At 34.4% G+C, this 21,131-nt stretch overlaps 2 protein-coding genes across 3 annotated transcripts; one reads left to right on the top strand and one right to left on the bottom strand.

Annotated features, from left to right (window-relative positions):
• Positions 1-2,735: 2,735 nt before the first annotated feature.
• On the bottom strand, positions 2,736-8,363 carry LOC133679557 (uncharacterized). Of its 2 annotated transcripts, XR_009836172.1 has the most exons (3): positions 7,012-8,363; positions 3,188-6,486; positions 2,736-3,070 (listed from the first exon to the last, which is right to left on the bottom strand). XR_009836172.1 is itself a non-coding variant. In XM_062102184.1 (2 exons), exon 1 carries the CDS (start codon positions 8,239-8,241, stop codon positions 7,024-7,026), a length of 1,218 nt encoding a protein of 405 aa, XP_061958168.1. In that variant the 5' UTR covers positions 8,242-8,363; the 3' UTR covers positions 2,736-3,070; positions 7,012-7,023. The 2 variants fall into 2 exon arrangements, 1 of the variants encoding a protein (XP_061958168.1); XM_062102184.1 differs by lacking the exon at positions 3,188-6,486.
• Positions 8,364-14,763: 6,400 nt separating this feature from the next.
• Positions 14,764-19,573, top strand: LOC133679708 (ATP-dependent zinc metalloprotease FTSH 10, mitochondrial-like). The gene is made up of 8 exons (XM_062102381.1): positions 14,764-15,017; positions 15,096-15,321; positions 15,410-15,481; positions 15,565-15,704; positions 16,663-17,145; positions 17,279-18,046; positions 18,234-18,461; positions 18,747-19,573. The coding sequence occupies exons 1-8, from the start codon at positions 14,967-14,969 to the stop codon at positions 19,218-19,220; spliced, it is 2,442 nt and encodes an 813-aa protein (XP_061958365.1). The 5' UTR covers positions 14,764-14,966; the 3' UTR covers positions 19,221-19,573.
• The last annotated feature ends 1,558 nt before the right edge of the window (positions 19,574-21,131 follow it).

Here is a 21,131-nt window from a genome sequence, read left to right as displayed (position 1 = left end):
TATAGGTACGTAGGTTGGCAAGTCAATGTCAAGAGCATCCTCACGTCTAATTCTGCCTTTAATTTGACGTCTTGTAACATATAATTGCTTGCAGAAGAAACGAAAAAGAAGTAATAAAAGAATTGAAAACAGGGAACAAAAGAAATAAAGGAGGAAAGAAAGGTTTGTTTGAACTATGAATTTGAGCTTTTGGACACGAGTTCGTGTATTTCGAGGATCAAATGTATGTGGCTTTGAATGGTGAATGAAGAAGTCATCATGTCCATAGATTTTTTCTTTTGCTCCTCTGGTCTACAAAGAACCCAGAGAAAGATAACATTGGCAAATGTAATCAACTGGGTTTGCGCCACGTGGAATTACTGGGTTTGTGCTCGGTAGAGTTCCACGTCGGGCTGGCTGTTCACATTGGAGCAGAGCATGCATGTGATGGTAGGAAAATATTCACAGGGAGAGATTCTTTTCGTCGCGTAAATGTGTGCTTGAAAATTTCACAGGATGAGATAATGAATCGTGACTTGGAAGGATATTTAAACATGGTCCAGTCCTTGGTTTGATGCCTTGAATCGCCATGGCTTCCTCGAAGAAAATCCCAAAATTACTGTTGACTTTTTTAAAGTTAAAGAATCTAGCAATTTTCTTTAAAATCTCTTCTTCTTTTTTTCCATATAAAGCAACACCCAAATATATAAGAAGACCACCGATTTTGTCACGGGTGAAAACAACACCAAAAACAAGCAATAAAGAATTTCTACCGAATAACTTCACATTACCAGCAAAATGTGTGATGGTTTCTCCTCCAAGAGAATTTTTAGATATTTCCTTCACAACTTTTATCATCTACAATAAAAGGGAGGCACATTCTCCGCAATATACTTGATAAAAAAACCACATCTAATTTGATGTTCTTTTCATATATAATTTTATTATTAAGATTAGAGTTCACTTAACTGAGATCGCATGGAGTCATCAAAGATTAAAATTTATATATTGAAATCTTCTCCTTTAGCATCATCTTAATCATTTTCATCGAATTTTAATAATTAATTCAAATTCATTAAAGAACTAGAATCATAAAAAAATTTAATATCAAAATCATATTCATCTTTATCAATATATTGTCTCCAGCTTTTCTTGTGCCTATTAAATAGGTTTATTTGTGACTACTCTTCTCACAATTCTTTAGTTTTTTCTTCTTCAGCTTCACTAATGGTAATTCTTCAATTAGCCTATGCAATTTCATCGCCTCTAACTAAAATGTCAATCCTGCCATCCATCTTTATATATTTTCTATCATTAGTTCTTGATCATTTTTTTTTAAGAGAACTTCTTTATTTTCTCCTACATAAACATATTCTATTCTATGATCATCTCTTAACATCATTGTTATTCAACAACACACAATAATTAACCATAAAAAATCACAAGGTTCTGATATCAACTGATAAAGACAGAAACAATATAAAAAAGACAACAAGGGCTACAAACAAAAACTCTAATTTAAATTTTTATTACTCTAATATTTTCTTTAATCAAAACTCAATATTACAATTCTTTGCTTATATACTAGAAAAAACATTATAAACAAAGTTGAAAAAAAAATAAAAGAGTTCAAACCAAAAAAAAAAACTAAAATTAACTAAAAAAAATATAGTAAATCTTGAAGAATAACTTTCAAATCTTATTTGAAAGCATTCCCAACATGAAATAGCTATGAAATTCTAACACTATAGCAAACAATGACTCTAAAATCTAGTATAAATTAAAATCTCAATCTGTTAACAGAAAGAAAAGATGTGTGTTAAGAAAAAATCTCCTCCAACAAATTCACATGACCTTTGCCCCTTAGGTATTTTTTATTCTTGGTTTTTATTTTTAAAATTCTAAAACAGTCTTTAAAAAACAGAAAAGAGAGAGTAATATCAGAAGAACTAATAACTATATCGACAGGGACATAAAAAGTTCAAAAAAAAAAAAAAAAAAGGTTAGCATGACTAGTTAAAATCTTGAAAAAGGTTTTGTGAAAACTTTTATGATAAAAAAAGGCAACAGGCGAAGTTCTAGTGGTTTAAGCCACTGGAACTTGATATATGCAGAATCACAGCTACTGCTAGCCCTAATCATATGAAAAGCATAGATGTACCAGATGATGTCTTTAGTCAAATGAGAAGGCACCATCGTGCAGAACAATATTACAAGTCCAGAGAAGCAGCAGTGCCCATGATTTTTGCATGTCCTTTATTGTAAGATCACCTTTCCACTGTCGGGAGACTTGCAGGCTATACTAGTTGGGAGACTTGCATGCGCATTTAAAACCCAGAGACCATCTACAAGGATTCAACTCTAAGTTTTCAGGCTATAGACAACAAAACTTTCAAACAAAACTCTTCGACCACTGTGCTACCAAAACCAAATCATATCCAAAGTCAAAGTAAACATTCTAGCTGTTTCCTCGTACGTAATTTTTGTTATATAGATCAACCAGGACCCAAAACAACCAAATTCCTCTTCCCGTAATGACTGGATGATTTTTTTTATGAATATTATAGCTTTTATGGTGGGCTTTTTGTTTAAAAAATGTATTTAGTAGAGCTTGGTCTCTCAGACGAATTAGCATGTCCCAGACAGAAGAACACGAGCAAAGGAAAATGGAAGTTTCCATATAGTTTTACATGCGCTGCTAATAGCTTTACTAATTTGTTATATATCAATTTCATATTTGAATTATGGAAAGCAAGTACGTAAAACCCATATCCCTATTTCCATATGTAGCAAGGCTACAAGATTTCGTTAAGGAAGTGAGTACCAAATAACATGTAAAAATCATAGCCCCTTCCCATCTATCACAAGACTAAAAATGACACTTGGTACGAACCAACTTAAAAATTCCTGAAACGGGGAAGCACATGGAGAAAAATACTTAAATTATAGCGCATAGCTGGGACTGAAACTGGTAAACTTCCAAGAAACACGTTCGCAAAACATAGAAAAGTCATGCCAGCCAGCCTCCCCATCGTACACTTAAAAAAGAGATCAAAAGGTGATAAACGCAAGTGAGGAAACCTGGACATCCCTGCACGGAAAGTTCGACAGGTATATGAAGCCAAAAGAAGACCGGTTACCTATTTGCATGATAATGGAAAACATCAAAGAAAGTGATCTAGAATGATTTCCATCAGAAGAAAACAACCTGCGTATTTTCAAGTGATATATTTCTTGCTCTATCTTGAATTTTTCAACCGCCTGCTTACAACGTGGTGCAAAGCAAGTGTTAGTTGATATGCTTCTCATCATGATGAGCTGATTATCATGTGCATATGAGCTGGCTTCCACAATGCCCAGATTTTCTTTTTCTGGGACTGAACTTAAAGTGTTAATCTATATACCAATCAAATTATAGGGGATATTGGGTCAGCTTCCGTGAGATGTAGGCTTGTAAGAGAATGCAGTCCGCGTCACAATACTACAGCTTCAGCACGTGGCATAACAGTTCCAGCTGAATTGTAGATCATAAAAAAGATAAGGATCCACCTATACTGCATAAACTTTGCTCCGTGGTGTTGTAGGCATCAAGATGTGTCTTACAACAAGTCGTCCCTGTTGGATTGAGATACACATGTTTCTCCTAAAAAGTCAATGACCCTAAAATAAACAAACTTTGCTCCATGGTGTTTCTACAGAAATCATAAACTGCTGAATCCTATCCAAAAACAATGCTTCATAACTAACTATATGGAAGAGGAAACCCCCAAGCGGCCACCTAAACTGCACCGTAATCAAGTACACTTCAATTCAAGTCATAAAGGGATGGGGTTAAAGTTCGTATTAGGATCAAATTTAAATTATCATACATCACAAATGGTTCATACAATTTCTATCCTTTCAAATTTCAATGGACAGTCGAAATGAAAAAAATGAAATGTATTTGTCCTAATAAGGTCTCGTTAGATAATAGGGAACTGAACTCCAAGCAGAGAATGGAAGACAACAAGTATATTCAACAACACTTATATTTCCTAACAACATGTGCTCGATAACAAAAGATTTGACATGCACACATCATGCATGATATCACGACACCATCTTTCTCATAAAAAGTAAGTTGAGAAAATTAATGAATCATTATTTAGAATTGCAGGACGCACTTTATTTACAATTTATAGCTGAATATAACATTCATAATGCTACATATTTGTGCTTCGTTGCTTATGCAGGACAGCTTCAAGAATATAGAAATTTTAAGTTTTTACTTAGGATTTGGGATCAATCTGAACAGTCAATACGTGATTTAGCAATGCTTTGATAGAATTTGATCTGATTTTGTAGAAGTAGAAGGTGAGAAGGAATAAATAAGAAGATAGGGTATCGACGAGCAAGGGGGGAAACCCTAGGCATCAAGTCTATAACACAACTTAAAAACTCTCAATACCGTTCCATGAATCTGATGACAAAAAAGTTTGTGTAGTATGTTTTATAATAAGCAAAGTACCTCTAGATAGGTAAACTCCTTGTTCATCAAGAATTCCAAAATACAATTATTACTGCTAAATAAACTAGCCTTTTAAAATGAATGATGACTCCCAAATGGGAAAACAGCTAAACATGATGACCAAAGAAATCCCTCAATAACTTGTAAAGCAAACGCCCAGATTAGAAAACTAGAAACCTGAACTTGTCTTTAGACTTCACAAGTCTCTGTCGATGGAAAATTACTTCGTTAAGGTGTCCAAATTGAACAATTAATTTTCTAACAGTAATATAGTTGCGTCATCATATTGCTTATAAATACCCTTGAGATGAATGACTCTTTAATTATAAAGGAAATTCTTAGATATGACAACCTATACCATCTTGTCTCGTCACTGGTAGGAGCTGATTGTAGTTCCTCATAGATAGAATCAATTTCAATGCTCATTGTTGTCTTGTTACTAATTCATCCAAGTATTTTGATTTTAGCTCTTCACTTAAAATCATTAAGGGACTTGACTAACCATCATTATCAACCAGGATAGCAGCTGGTTTAATAGAGCAGAATAAACTATTCCCGGCATTTTCATTTCAGTAATCTATACAAGTGGAAGAAACTGCATTATAATGCTGCATATCTGACAGAGACTTCAACCTGAATTGCATTTGATTAATGCAAACTCTAAGCAAGAAAATGGTGAAAGCAGGGAACTTCGAAATTTAAAACAGAAAGTATTAATCACACAAACTTTTGCTGACCATCACAATTCTTCCAAAGCAGTGGTTCTATGTCTTTCAATTGCATTCTTAATATAATGTGTGATTAGTAAAGACACCCAACAAAAGAATTAAGCATTTTCCCCCAACTCAAACATAAATATCTCAATAACCTCAAGGCAGTGTGAACTCTTGAAGCAAGTCATCTCCAGAAGATATATCAGATGACACGTTACAGGATGAAAAAAAGAGGCTTATTGGTTTAAGCAAATTTTCAACAGATTGGAGATTTAAAGGCTCTTAGGCACACTATCAGTTCAACACAACTGCACACCAGGCAGGTCTAGCCACACCATTCTATGCTTACACTTTGCTAGACAAGACATACCAATAGAGGATTCAAATCATTGTGATTGCAAGTTCTATGACATTTCTCCTAAAATACCATTTGGACTGTTAATGATGAAACACCAACTCCAAAACTTCCATTTTTTTGTGTGTTATTAAAATTTTTAGGAACATAAACTTGGGATAAGCATCTTCTGAAAATCCTCAAAGATCTAAAATATTGATTGCCTTATTTCTACCATTTGATGCACGTGGCTAGTTCCTTTTAGTTTATCAAAAAGAGCAAAGGAAACAGTACAATCAAGTTGAGGGAGGAGCTTTCTTTGAAATTGTTTTTATTTTATTTCTGAAATAATGCTTATTTAATTAATTTAGGGTCATATGATTAGCATGTTAACTTTTAAATATTTCCTTGGAGGTTAAGTGTTTTTTCTTGTTGAAAAAGACTAGGGAACCCTTTTCCTACAAAAAGCTATAGAATTTTAATTAGTATAGATAGGATGCTGGGGGGTTAGTTTAATAGATGATCTTTTTTTATTTATCAATCTACTCAGATTTTTAGATGTTTCTTTATGTTCCCTATGCCTTATTGTCTTGTTCCAGCTTCAATTTTGTTCAATTTTAGCCATTAGATTGCAGTTATCTGCTGTTCCTTTTCCTACCCTACATCAGAAGTTCTAATAACGACAGACATTTGATAATCCAAATAATCACAAACGAACATTCTGCCAGCACTTTACTGTAGACTTTAACAGGGGTTGTTAAAAAAACTTAATTTTTTATCCTCTTCTTGAAACAACCCTATATAACTCAATAGGCAAAAGACAATGGCTAAGAGCTCAAATTTTTGAAAGCCACGGGCCATACATGACAAAGCAAGGCACCATGTGGAGTGCTGAAGATCTCCAAAGACCAACACCCACCTACTTTAATGTCCAGAATAGAAGTGTTCTTTAGCTTCAAGAGAAAAACACACAACATGCATGCGTAAATAAACCACAATTGATTCCCTAGTCGGAGCTATTAACAACTATCTATCAAATACTAAATAACGGATAAAACAGCAAAATGGCATGGGTAGTGCCAACACAGCCAACTGCTAGAGCAACAAAATTTTCAAATAAGCACTGTGCTATGGCAAAGTTGGCAATTATATATGCAGGAAACATGGAAATATTAAAAGATGATCACTTTTGTTTTTTTTTGTAGAATAAAAATGACCATTGATCATTCAAATGCTAGAAAAAAGAAAAGAAAAGAAGAAAAATGCCCAGACCAAATGGTATGCCCAGCAAGCTTATCTCTGGAAAACCATAACTCTTTCATGCAAATTACATGATGCATAGACTTACATGAAGAAAAGCTGAAAGACATAAATAACGATAATAAAATTGCACATAGTGTAATCTAATTTTTTTCCTTCTCATTCAAAAATCCAACTACTTATATCCGAGAAATCATTGAAAAATCAACAATGCATACCTGGAGGCCATCCTAATAAACCAAAGGAATGAACTTGTACTGAACTTTACTCATGTACTCTAGATACTTCTCCCCGAAAGTCTCGATCATTAAACCCTCCTCCATTTTTGCCTTCTGTGCATAATACATCAAACATACCGCTACCACAAACAACAGGCTCAAAGGTGCACGAAGCGCAATGAAATAAGTCACAAAGAGAAGCAATGTGGACGAATAGATAGGGTGCCGGACCCACCTATATGGCCCAAACTGCACAACAGCAGAAGGCACCACCACCTTCTCTGAATACTTAGCAAGGTAAAATGTAGAATTATATTGCATTAGCAAAGTTGCCAATATAAAAATCCAAATCCCCACATTGATCCACCCACCAGGAATAAGGTGCAGCTCTGGCCCTTCAAAAGCTGCAAGCCAGTGCCCAGCCATGACCCCAACACAGAACAAAAGGCGACACCATCTGGGCGGGTTTAAATCCCACTTGGGGTCATGCGGACGTGCATAATAATCCCCATACAAACGTTTCCTCACACTTACATTGAAGAAGAAGAAATAATGATACACAAAAAAGAACACAAAAGGCCATCCTTGTAGATATCCACTGAAATGGGCAGGAGGGACTAGAGTTAACCAAGTGAACACTGATGTAACAATTGCAAGTTGCTCAAAAATGCTAGCTTCACCGATTGAATGCTTATAGAAGCAGTATAACCCATAAACAGCAAGTGATATAGCCGCAAACCATGGCCAAAACAACCATGTCCAGCTAAAATACATCCAGAAAAACGGGTTAATTACCAAATTCACAGTCCATTTTGTGGCAGCAATTGCAGCCGATAAGATAGCAGACCACTTGATGATATCAACAGGGGTTAATTGCAAAAGGGTAGCTTTCAGTTTCTCAAGAGAGAGGTTTTTTAAGGGTTTTAAAAATTGGTGGGTCTGAAGCCCCTCTGTGCTTACAGCGCCGGAATATGAGCATTTGGGAGGAGATAACAAGTGGTTTCCCGTTATTTTCAGAGATGAAGTTGATAGATACAATGAAAAAGGAGGGTTTGATAGGTTTTTTACGGGTTTAAGGTTTTGACCAGAGAGTACACTGGTATTTGATAAATGGGATTGAAGGTGTTTGTCGTGATGCCGGAAAGAGAGTTTCCTTTTTCTGTTGTTGATGGAAATAGTGAAATTGAATGGAATTGTTTTAGAGTGAAGGAGAACTGATGTAGTTTCCATGGTAAAGTGCAGTAAGAAAGCAGCGAATGCCTTTGTAAGGAACAATTAAGGAAGTCTAACGTTAAAATAAACGGGATGCTTCATGTTCAACTTCCAGGAACATGATGATCTAGTCTGGTCTGGTCCAGAGTATAGGTTTAAAATCTAGCAGTGTTCTTATCTGATGACCTGGGCTAGCTAAGTCCAACTCCAGCCTCCAGCCTCCAGCCTCCAGCCCATTCTTCTGATGGTCTAGTGAAATTAAAGGGTCGAGCTGGGCCTGCTGTGGGCAGAGCAACTGGCAGATTCTGAGGGATGGTCTTCTTCTTTCTTTCTTTTTTGGTTAAAAAAAAAAGGATTTTAGTTCAATAAAAATTGTACTAAATAATCTAACCACGTACTTTTTAAGATTATTTTAGCTTAAGAGGACAAAAACCATCCTATTTAATTTATTCAAATATAAAAAACCCTTTTTTAATACTATAATTCCATTAAGAAGAAATTCAAATTTAAGGAATGTTAAGAGACTATTAAAGTAGATGATGAAGAACGTGAGAATTTAATTAAACATTGTATCATTGGATTATATAGTATATCACTAGTCAGTTTTCTATGCAGTGTTGTGAGGCCCTTTCTAATTTTCTTAATTAAATTATGTGGCAATTAAAATAAATATCAGCTAAAAATATAATGATTTAAATTCTAGATAAAAAAAATATTTTTTATTGATAAAAACTCTTATTTCTTATTCATGCGTTTCTCTTTTTATATAAAACATATATTTTTTATTAATAATATATTTTTTAATATAAAATTAAGATAATTAAAATAAATATTCATAAAATTTATGCTGGTTTAAATCAATAAATAAATACATAATTATTTTTTCAATCAAAACTCATTCCTTATTTATGGTTTTTTTTTCATGTTATTATGAAAGCATATCTTTTTTTAATTAGAAGCTTAGGTTTTTAAACAAAAAATTATCATGATTTGAAAACCAAAATTCAATAGCATAAACATAATCCATAACCTTCAAAAATGCAAAAACCCGTCTTAATCAATATGAAATAAAAAATCTTTTCAAGTTCAGATTTGTTTTTTAAGAGATTTCAAGATTAAAAAAATTCTAATTTGACCTCCCTGGTTACATAGAATCATTTGGCACAAAAATAAATTATTTTTGTGGCAGGAATCATTACAACGACAAGTTTCTTTCTATGGTGAAATCTGATGAGCTCCTCTCTCTTCCCACCCAAAAAAGATTTGAAATAAATGTCTGATATGAAAATTAAATTTTTTAAAATTAAAGGGATCGATCACCTAATAACGACTAAAATAAACTTTTCAAACAATTTTAAAAGTTATTATCTATTTTACTCGCTTTATCCATTTTAGACTTGTTTCTTTTAATTAAACTACTCTCCATCTCAAAAAATAATGCAATTGGATAATAATTTAGTTTTAAAACAGGTTTAATTATACAAAATAAAAATTCAAGGATCAATGTAATGTGAAAAAATTAAGGAGGAGTTTTATGATATTTTAATCATTGGTTCAATGAAATTGCATGACACATTAGAAAATACAAATGAATGGAAAACCTATTAATATACTCTTATATGTTATATGTTTTCTCAATGGCATCTTAATATAAAAAAATCAATCAATCATAATCTTGAGTTCAATTATATTTTCTAATATACTTTTTAAAAAAAGTGCTAATTAACAAGTCCACTTTTAAAAAATAAATGATCACGAAGTTCTATGATATTTTTTAAGAGCAATAAATTCATTTTATAATTTATCTTCCCAAAAAAATTTATATTTAATTATGATATCGATATCTATATCTATATTATGATTATTATCTTATATATATATATATATATAACCCTAGGTCCAAATATATTCCAGTGGTTATTTTGTTATTTTGTGTTCCATCGCGCGTTGCATGAAAATTAAGGTACAAGTGCAACTTGATGGTGCTCTGTCTAAGTACACGTACCCAAATCCTCCATCTTCAATTGGGGTCAAACCTGTTAGTTGAGGATTTGAGCTCCTCGAAGGTGAACATAGAAGGGAAAAGATTATCAAAGCCATAGATTCCTTTCTTAGACGTGGTGCTGGTGTGGTGCAGCTACGTACCGTAGTTGATGGTGGCTGACGATGGAGGTTTGAGTGGCTGGCGTGGAAGGCTGCTGTGTTGGTATTGCTGGTTTTGTGGTGACGGGGTGGTGCGGTGAGTGGGTTTTGGTATTTGCAGTGGAGGCTGGAAGGGGGGCGTTGTCGTGTGACGACGTTGGTCTATTAGGCAGTGTCGAGAGAGTTGATGTGGAGGCTAGTGGAGAGAGAGGGTCTGGCTAGTCGCCATTTTCCAGTGAGAAGGAGATGATGTGAAAGAAATGATAAGGGTGGTGTCTTTGTGAATAATATTTTTAAGCACTCATTAGGTATTAAAAACTTTATAATGTCAAGTCTGTAATATTTTAGATATTTTTTTGTTGATCGAGTTGACGAAGCAATGACTCAGTATGAACTGTAAAATTAATTATTTTAAATTGACATCGACTGGATACGTAAATTACAATGTATAAAATGTTGGTAACCAAAATGTTCAAAACACAAGATATTTTTAATAATTTTCCAACAAAATATGAACTTATTTATAAGAAAATGTTGAAAAGTGAATTTATTGATATTAATAAAATTTATTTATCATTTTATTTTTAAAAGTGTATTATACTATTAAAAAATAAAAAAAAACATTATCTTACTGTGTTGTTATACTTTGCCCACTCACATTTGCCTTTTCACCCCACTATTCATAACTTTTTTTTCTTTTCGGTTCCTTAATTTTTTTTTATTTTTTACTCTTTGACATAGAACTTTTTATTTTTAATTTTATCATTATTATCGTGTTGTGCACAACAACGAATGATGAAGCTGTCTCCTGATATTAAAAAAGAGTTTTTAGGTTTAATCATAAAATTATGATTATGGGGTTCAAAAGTTGTCACCTTATATTATAGTTATTAAAAAACCTAATGATTTGCGAGAGTCCGGGTAAGGAGGACTCGTTGTGCAAGGAAAAGATACATCACCCCAAGTACACCTTACCTAAGGTAAGTTGTATTGTTGATCGATTATTTTTCTAGTTCATGTTTCTATTCGTTGGTCTCATCTATTGTTCAAGGTAGATCTCTCTTCATAAAGAAATCTCTATCTTATTAGATTAAATATTAATCGTTCTAAGGCCTAGATTTAACATCGCATTTATTTCCTAGATATAACTAATTCCTAACGTTCTGAATAACAAACTAATTGTTATGACATTTTTGGTATTTTAGTCAAATCCTAATGGATAATTATAAATCGAATACAATATCCTTTTTTGTATTTTTTTTTAAAAACATGATAAAAATATGATTTTATCTTTATAGAAGATATGAATGAAAAACCTTTAGGATTTGGCTATATGCATGAAAACAATTTTTTTTTGTTTTTTGAAAATAAATTTTATTTTTGGATTTTTTTCTTTTTTTTTTTGGAATTTTGGAGAAAAATCAAATATTTTTTTATATTGGGTCCATGTCTTATAGTGTAAGTCTACGATCCGATATTAAACAAAATTGTTAGGAAAAAGGGCAATAGACCCACATAAAATTTTAAAATGATTTTTGAAAAGTTTAACAATTTTTCTTTTAGTTTTTTTTTATATATATATATATATATATATATATATATATATATATATAAAGAAATGGGGTGGACTTGACCCAACCATCTCGGTTAGCCTGAAATGGGTCCAGCCCATCTTGGTTTTTTCTACAAGACATGAATTAATTCACGTCCTGCATGCAACAAGAGATAAGATGCAGGAGAGAAGGACCCGAGAAGCTTACCTAGGCTGGATGGGGGTGTTGCTGGTTGACGGTCTTATTGGCGGCTCACGATGGAGCAATTAATGGCCTGTGACAACTGTTGCCTTAGGGAGGTGTTGGTCTTGCCGAAGATGTCATATTGGTAAGGGAGATGTCATTGCTCAAGGTGGAGGTGGCTACTGATGAAGGGGATGCATGACTGTTGGTGTAGGAGGTTGGTGTTGGTGAAGGCAAAAATGACAGGAAGATAGTTTGGTGGTAAATAGAAGATGTAGGGAGGTTGAATTGAAAAGGACCACAAAAAATCATGAAAATAATGATTTCTAGCTCTCTTTTCTCTCTTCTTTCTTGCCCTCCAATGCCCAAGATTCACTCTTACTTATAGAGGGTGAAAAAGAGACATTTTGTCTTTATTGGAAACCAATATTGGCTTTTGATTCAAATGAGAAGGATCTCAATTGTTAGCTCAAAGGTGTCATCATGAGCTGTAAAAATTTGGCTGCTAAAGGGTGATCGGGTTAGCCTCTTTGGGGTGGCGGCGTGATGGCTATAAAGGCAACTAGCTGACAAGAATTATATTAGGGTGTACTACGATATCAGGTTATTAGAGTGGTGTATTATTTGTCCGGTTTAGTGAAGAGATGAGACATTAAATACTCTTGAAAGATAGCCAACCGAGCAGCATTTCTGGTACAAAAAATTAAAGATGATGAACAGTAGCTAGATGACAAGTCATCAGGGTTTTTTTTTTCTGTGCTGGTCAAATAACATCGTTTTGTACCAAAACAATCTGTTTTAGTCAAAATGCAACATTTCATTTAAATGAAAAGATGTCATTTTAGGGTTTTAATTAGGGATTTGACTAAAGTTTAATTTATTCCTTCGACTTTTGATTTTTTTAATTGTAATCCTAGTAGACCTCAAACTTTTAATTTTATGCAATTTTACCCTTGTCAAACTCCAATATCAACAATGAATTTCTGCGCCTTTTCATTTTGGTTATTGGGTTTAAATTTCTTCAATTTAACCCTAATCTTTGATTTTCTAGCAAATTTATCCATGATTTAAATCAACTGACTTTGTAAAAATTAAATTTGGTCCTCTAAAATTTTAATCTTTTTTATTAAGCTCAAATTAGGCTCCTAAACTTAATTTTTTTAACAATTAAGTCCCTAATAAAATTAATTTAACCCATTAAAAGTATAATTAAGTCTTTGCACCTAATTAAATCTTTTAATTTGACCCAAATTAATTCTTAAACATAAATAAACTCTTAATTCGACCCATAATTAAATCAAATTGACCTATTAAAAATCTAATTTGGTTCTAGAACTAATTTTTATATGGATTCTTTCAATAATTATTTAATTTAACCTTGAATCTGTATTGTTTTGTCAGTCTTGGGTACAATAAGGTATGATGAGGCTTATAATTTTATCCAAAACTCCAGCTTGATTCTTTTACATATTTGAAACCTTGCTCAACATGTTTTTGCCAAGTTACCAATCTTTCTGTTATTGTTAGTTTTATTTTTTAAATGGAAAAAGATAAATTTAGGGGGAGGAAAGGAACCAAAAAATAAGTTATGACAATTACAACTTATATAGGCATGGCTTTATATATTGTAATCCATTTCGATTTGTATGTTCTCACATACTTGATATGTGTACATGATTGTTACATTAAATTAAAGATTGGTTTTATAAAATTAAAATTTAGATTGTTCTTGAAAATAAAATCCAAAAGCCAAAGATCGAAATGAAATTAAAAAAATAAAACGTCCTCTCGTATATATTGTTCAAAAGGTGAGAGAAATACAATTTGGTTCCTTAAATTTCATTTTTCTATCTTTAGTCTTTATTGTTTGAACTTTTTTATGATTTGATCCTAAATTTTATTTTTTACTTTTCAGTTTCTAGATGTTGAGAGATGAGGGAGAAAGTCAACAAAAAAATAAAAAGGAAAGCGAAAGCTCTTGAATGACCAAATTATAATTATCAATACTGTGATTTTGATGTTTATAGATTTTTTTTAAGTAAGTAGGGAGCTCAATAAGAGAAATCTCTTGAAATATGTTTTGTACACAAATGGGGGTTTAGATGTTTATATGATGTTATTTTAATGTTTTTAACTAAAAAGGTTTAAATGCCGGATTTATAGGATGATACAACTTGAATCTTGATTTTTCAATCACCAAAGCCACCTCCAATGATCAAAAGTTATGGTAGGTGGATGATATGTGGTTTTTTTAGGTGGTTGACTATGTTATTTATTTCTATTAATCCAATTGGTAAATGATGAAATTGAGAAAAAAAATCAATTACAAAAAAAGATAAAAAAACTCGAGTAAACTCAATTAACTCATAAAAATAATGACTCGAGTTATAAGACTAAGATAATCTTATAAAAAGTAAATTAAAATAAATTATAAAATTTAATTTTCAATAAATATAATCTTAAAAGATAAAATTTTAAAAAATATTACTGTTCCATTTGGACAATAATTGACGAGGAGAGGAAAAGTGATATATTCTTGTTAATAATTAATTAATTAATTAATAATAACTAGTATTTCTTCTAAGTTGAAAAAATAGTTATAGACTGGAGGTGGGTGGGAATTGAATATATCCATGGGTCTGTCTTGTTAAGCAAGTAGTCCAGTTAAAAATCTAACGCCTTGGCTGACCTCAACAATCCCTGCCCGCCCATTGCCCAAATATCCCATAGCCATCCCTTCTATTTCTCCTATAAAACCAGGAAGACAGACCTTGCACGAATATATTTTTCCTCTTTATATTCCAAAAATATAAAGGTCCCTGATTTCTTACCTAAACATCTTTCATTTTACATGATCCAGAAATAATGATATTTTCGAAGCTGGGCCGTTCTCTTTCTCGATCCTCCCGCTCTATTGTGAGTTCTTTTTTCTTTTGGTTTTGCTTGAATTGAATTGTATTGAGATGATCGATTGATTTTTTTTTCCATTAATAGAATACACTGCGTGCTGGAAATGGCGGTGTTTTGAGATCCTCGGCGGTTATTAACAACATAGAAGGAGGGTTCATCGATGGAAGGGGAGGGTTAGGGTTACTGAGAGGTTATTTAACTTCAATTGGAAGTAGAGGAACTCATAATCCTTTTTTATCCGATTTAAATTCCATTCTTGCAAACCCTAGAATTCGACGCTTTTTCTCCACGGAAGCTCCTAAGAAGAAGAGTAAGCTTCTGCTTTCCTCTTAATAAGATTTGTTTGGAAGTCAATAAGACATTTATCATTTCCTGGAGACTTTTTGATTGATTTGCAGATTATGAGAATTTCTATCCCAAGGGAAAGAAGGAAGTTCCGAAAGGGGAAAAGCAGAAATCTGAATCCAAAGGTAATTTTTTTGGATTGCTTATTTTGGAGGGCAAGCCCTAAACCAATTTGCCTTTTATTGATTCTTGCTTTCTTCAATTTCAGAGAATTCTTCGAATGCAGACCATGACGAGTCAGACTTTAATAAGGGAACATTCATGAAGGCATTCTATTTACTTGCCCCTTTATTTGTGGTTCAACTGCTTTTTTATCCCTTCTCTTTTGGTGATGGTGACAAGCAACAGGTAATCGTAGTAATAATAACCTTTACAGCATTTTGTGCTGTTTTTGCCTCCACTCCTATTAAACTTTTTGGCTTGGCATGCTAAAAGCTTCTTGTTTTTCATGTTATTTATTTTTTCTGTGTACCAAACTACATTCGGGTCAGTTTCAACTGCACGTCAGAATTGTTTTCTAAATCAGTAGGATCATCAAAACTAACCAATTTATCGATGTATTGTTGCTGAAGTTACGGAAATAACAGACAAAATTGACATTAAAAGGAATGTAGTCCATGTGAAGTTTTTGAGAATGTTTTTCTTTTCTTTTTCATAATATATTTTGGAAAGGATCAATTATTTGTGTCCTGATAGCTCTGAGGAAGAATGTCATATTCCTCTGCAGGAGAAATTGTGGATCTGACAGTAAAAATCTCGTTGAAGTAGAGCCATAAGTTACTAATATTATGACTACCGCTGAAGGGAACTCAAAACAGTCTACTTGCACAAATTGCCTAACAACTTCTTCTTTTGCAATTTAATATGTACAGTTCTATCTGCTAATGAACTTTGTGTCTTTTAACCAAATGATTTTCTGAGCTAGAGTGGTTTATGCCAACAAACCTGGTTCCATCATCTTAACTTCATAATACCAACTGGCAGTTAGCATTCAATTAATGTGGTTTCCTAAGCATCAACTACTTGATTTTAATTATACGTGTAACTAGTTCATTTTTTTTTCATCGATATCATTCGGGTTTGAATAGTAGGTGATAGGTTTCCTTATTTAACCTGCTTGCATGGTATCTCTTTGAGCAATTCTTATGGAACCTGTCCACTTGTGGTTTTGTTTTTGCATGGCATAACATTATGCAATTCATAACGTGTGTTTCTTTTTTCCTTTTCCATGTTCATTTGGTCCTAATATGAATTCATCAAGTTCATTTGTTTCTTAAATTTTCTCCATGTACTTTATTCTTGACAGATTAGTTTCCAAGAGTTCAAAAACAGACTTTTGGAACCAGGGCTAGTGGATCACATAGTTGTTTCTAATAAATCAGTTGCAAAAGTGTATGTGAAGAGCGCAGCACAGAATCAAACGAGTGATGATATTGTTCAAGGTCCAGTTAATGGTGTCCCTGCTAGAGGTCACGGGGGCCAACATAAGTACTACTTCACTATTGGAAGTGTTGACACTTTCGAGGAGAAGTTGGAGGAAGCCCAAGAAGCATTGGGAATAGACCCTCATAACTATGTTCCAGTTACATATGCCTCTGAAATGGTTTGGTACCAAGAACTGATGAGGTTTGCACCTACGCTATTGCTTTTGGGAACCCTCATGTACATGGGACGGAGAATGCAAGGTGGATTAGGTGTTGGCGGTGGTGGTGGTGGAAAGGGTGGCCGTGGAATATTCAACATAGGGAAGGCTCATGTAACCAAAGCGGATAAAAACTCCAAGAATAAGGTTAGCTTTCCATTTGTTTTGTTAAATATAGCAATTTACCAATTTATTGCAGTACCCATGTACTTAGCATGAAGCTTATTTTGAAAGATATTGATTATAATCTGTTGTTTCTCCCATCCTTTTGGGACTGCAGATCTATTTCAAAGATGTTGCTGGTTGTGATGAGGCAAAGCAAGAAATCATGGAATTTGTGCACTTTCTCAAGAGCCCTAAGAAGTATGAGGAGCTAGGTGCGAAGATTCCAAAAGGTGCTCTTTTGGTCGGTCCTCCAGGAACTGGAAAGACCCTTCTAGCAAAGGCAACTGCTGGGGAATCTGGTGTACCTTTTCTATCTATATCTGGTTCAGATTTCATGGAGATGTTTGTTGGTGTTGGACCATCCAGGGTGAGAAACTTGTTTCAAGAAGCAAGACAGTGTGCTCCTAGTATCATATTCATTGATGAGATTGATGCGATTGGGAGAGCTAGGGGGCGTGGTGGGTTCTCCGGTTCTAATGATGAGCGGGAAAGTACCCTTAATCAATTGCTTGTAGAAATGGATGGCTTTGGAACTACTGCTGGAGTTGTTGTACTTGCTGGTACAAATCGGCCTGATATTTTAGATAAAGCTCTGTTGAGGCCTGGCCGATTTGACCGCCAAATTTGCATTGACAAACCTGATATTAAAGGCCGTGACCAGATATTTCAAATATATTTGAAAAAGATCAAACTTGATCATGAGCCATCATATTACTCTCAAAGGCTTGCAGCTCTTACTCCTGGATTTGCTGGAGCAGACATTGCAAATGTTTGTAATGAAGCTGCTCTAATTGCTGCAAGGAGTGAAGGATCACTGGTTACAATGGAACATTTTGAGGCAGCTGTAGATCGAGTGATTGGTGGTTTGGAGAAGAAGAACAAGGTAAATCTTCTTTATTTGTTGTATTTGAGCTGTCTGATGTAATTTAGTTAAGAGGATTCTCTCGCATCTGGAGTTCCAGTTGTGGGTGAGGATCCTTAATTGGCAGAATAATGGTGATTCTTTTTGCAGTCCTCTTGTTTTGAGAGCTATAATGATCAATTTTGATGTTCCTGTTTTGTCAAATCAGGTAATAAGCAAGCTTGAACGCAGAACGGTTGCTTATCATGAATCAGGTCATGCTGTTGCTGGCTGGTTTTTGGAACATGCAGAACCACTTTTGAAAGTGACAATCGTCCCACGAGGAACAGCTGCTCTGGGATTTGCCCAGTATGTTCCAAATGAAAACCTACTCTTCACCAAGGAGCAACTCTTTGATATGACCTGCATGACACTTGGTGGCCGAGCAGCGGAACAGGTATCTACAATGCTGTCCTTTCCTCAACAGATAATGTTGAATTGTGATATGCTCAAAAGAAATGAAATGCTGTCCTTTCCATTGGCAGCATTGAACTGTGGTTTGCTAGTGTTTGTTTAAAACAACCCACATCCCTTCACATGCATCTTTTATAAAGTTAAAAACAGTTGGAATTGGATAAAGGGGCTAGGGAAACTAAAAATTGGTAAATTGATGAACAACTCAGTTGAATGCCCCCAGGGTCTTAGCTATGAAACTAATGCGTGGGATTTCTCTTGGATGCAGGTTTTGTTGGGGAAAATCTCAACTGGAGCCCAAAATGACTTGGAAAAGGTGACGAAAATGACATACGCCCAAGTTGCAGTGTATGGTTTTAGTGACAAGGTTGGTCTCCTCTCTTTCCCACAAAAGGAGGACTCGTTTGAGATGACCAAGCCCTACAGCAACGAGACAGGAGCAATTATTGACAGTGAAGTGCGTGAGTGGGTGGGCAAGGCCTATGGCCATACAGTACAACTCGTAGAAAAGCACAAAGAACAGGTGGCGCAGATTGCAGAGTTGTTGCTCGAGAAGGAAGTTCTCCACCAAGAAGACTTGATTCGAGTTTTGGGCGAGCGGCCATTCAAATCAAGTGAGGTCTCAAATTATGACATATTTAAGCAAGGGTTTGAAGAGGAAGAGAAGAAAGTCGAAACCGCAGCAAGTACTACTGACGGGGATGAAGACCAATCATCACCCATAGAGGCTGTACCGGCTTAACCGTGGGGACATTGGTGCGTTTGTACAATAAAATTTGTAATCTGCTTCTCTTTTTTCTTAGGCAAGTGAATTTTTTGTATACTGGCCATTTGTGATCATTGTAATCTTTAATTCAAAATTCTCAGAAGAAAAGCAACACCAAGCTACCGTGCTGCTCCACCCCCCATTCATCCTTGGAGAAATAATTTGTTGACCCTACTTCTTTAGTCGTCGTAATATTTTGTTATTATCGTGCCTTTCTGAGCCAAAGTCATGGTCTAGCTAGCAACAAAAACAAAAATCCTGTATTGATTCTCTCTTTCCTGGGTCATGATTCTTGAATTGAATTGAATTGGCAAGCAGACTTTCAACCATGTGTTTGAGTTGATGTTAGTTTGTACGCTCCTTTCGGGGATTAATCATATGCATATCTGGTTCTTATACCCTTTGACACTTTCTTCTTGTCATGATTCCTCTACTTTTTTTTTTAAGCTATCCTCTGCTTTATGGTTTTCTTTTGGTTTTTCTCAGACCAACTTCCATTTTTGATATCATGTAAAAAAACAATTACAAAAAAAGACGAACCAAAAATATATGATTAATCCTTCATTGGCTCCCAAATCTGATGCCACAACTTTCAAACAAGACAGGATTTTAATGTTTTAAACTTCTAATGGAAGAAAGCCTTGTTTTTCAGCAACAATTTGCTAGTCCGTGTTGTGGAGATAAATCAAATCACTTTCCATACAACTCTATCAAAATTTAAGTCCATTTTGATGTAATAATATCATTCGGTACATTAAACCCACCCTAATCGTGGATCATAGCACGTACGTATTAGCAAATTATAACTTAGCATATAGTAGGGAGATTAGGTTGGTAGGCTCGGAGCAATGCTTGTTAAAGAAATGCCTCATTATTACTTTATTTATCCTTTGCTAACAATTTAAAGCAATTTAACCCCAAAAAAACTCAATTTCCCTGTAATCTGACTGTATAAACACTGATGATGCGCGTGATCCTAGCCATCTTCCTTTATAAATACCAACCTCACAACTATTACAAGGGATATTTTGTAGAGTCTTGATATCTTGCTAAACAGAACTCAAAGCTCTCCCACTCTCCCATCACATAACCTTTAAAGCTCTATATATCTGTTTGGACATTGACTACTCACCCACTTGCCTACCACTCTGACTTGCTCCTTGCTAGCACCGCCTGCTCTTCCTCACATGTCTCTTACTACTTTCACTCCTTTTACTTTGCTGGTGTGCCATTGCTTTTTCAAGTCACAACACTAGCTCGTGGTATGTTGACCTGTCTTTAACTTGTTCTCAAGAACCCTTACCTATAGTTTATCGACTTCATTGGAGAGTTAGTGATCATGAAATCCCTTCCAAGACCTCAAATTAAGAAGAATGTTAATCTTTTGTGTGCATTGATGATGGGACCTTGCTAGATCCCAACAACAATATTGACAAGTCAACCTTCTCAATGTTAAGGATGGACACGTAGGCCAAGTCCCCTAAACTAACAATGGCAGTTTGACAATGCCCTTAATTAAGAGGTGGTGTGCCTCGACCCAGCTTATGTGGAACAAGTAGATGATATTGAAGCCTCCATTACATAGTCTTTACTGAACATTCTAATTTTTTTCAATTTTGTTAATATTTTAGGTTTTGATAAGGAACCCAAACAAGCAAATACAATAGCCATTATCTAGATATCCAAGTGACAATATAGGTCAAGTTTTATTGCGAACTATATAGTACGTAGGAAACATGGTAAGAAATAATGAGAATGGCATGCTCTTCACCAATGCTAATTACTGTGTGGAGAAGACTAACCATAAGTATCCACATCACGTGGAGAGTAGAGTGAATGATTTGCCCCATTTACAGGATCCTCGTTGATAATATTTCCTTGTTAAAT

The sequence above is a fragment of the Populus nigra genome, chromosome 19, assembly GCF_951802175.1.
Source record: "Populus nigra chromosome 19, ddPopNigr1.1, whole genome shotgun sequence".
Lineage (NCBI taxonomy): Eukaryota > Viridiplantae > Streptophyta > Magnoliopsida > Malpighiales > Salicaceae > Populus > Populus nigra.
This window is presented reverse-complemented; position numbering and strand designations above follow the sequence as displayed.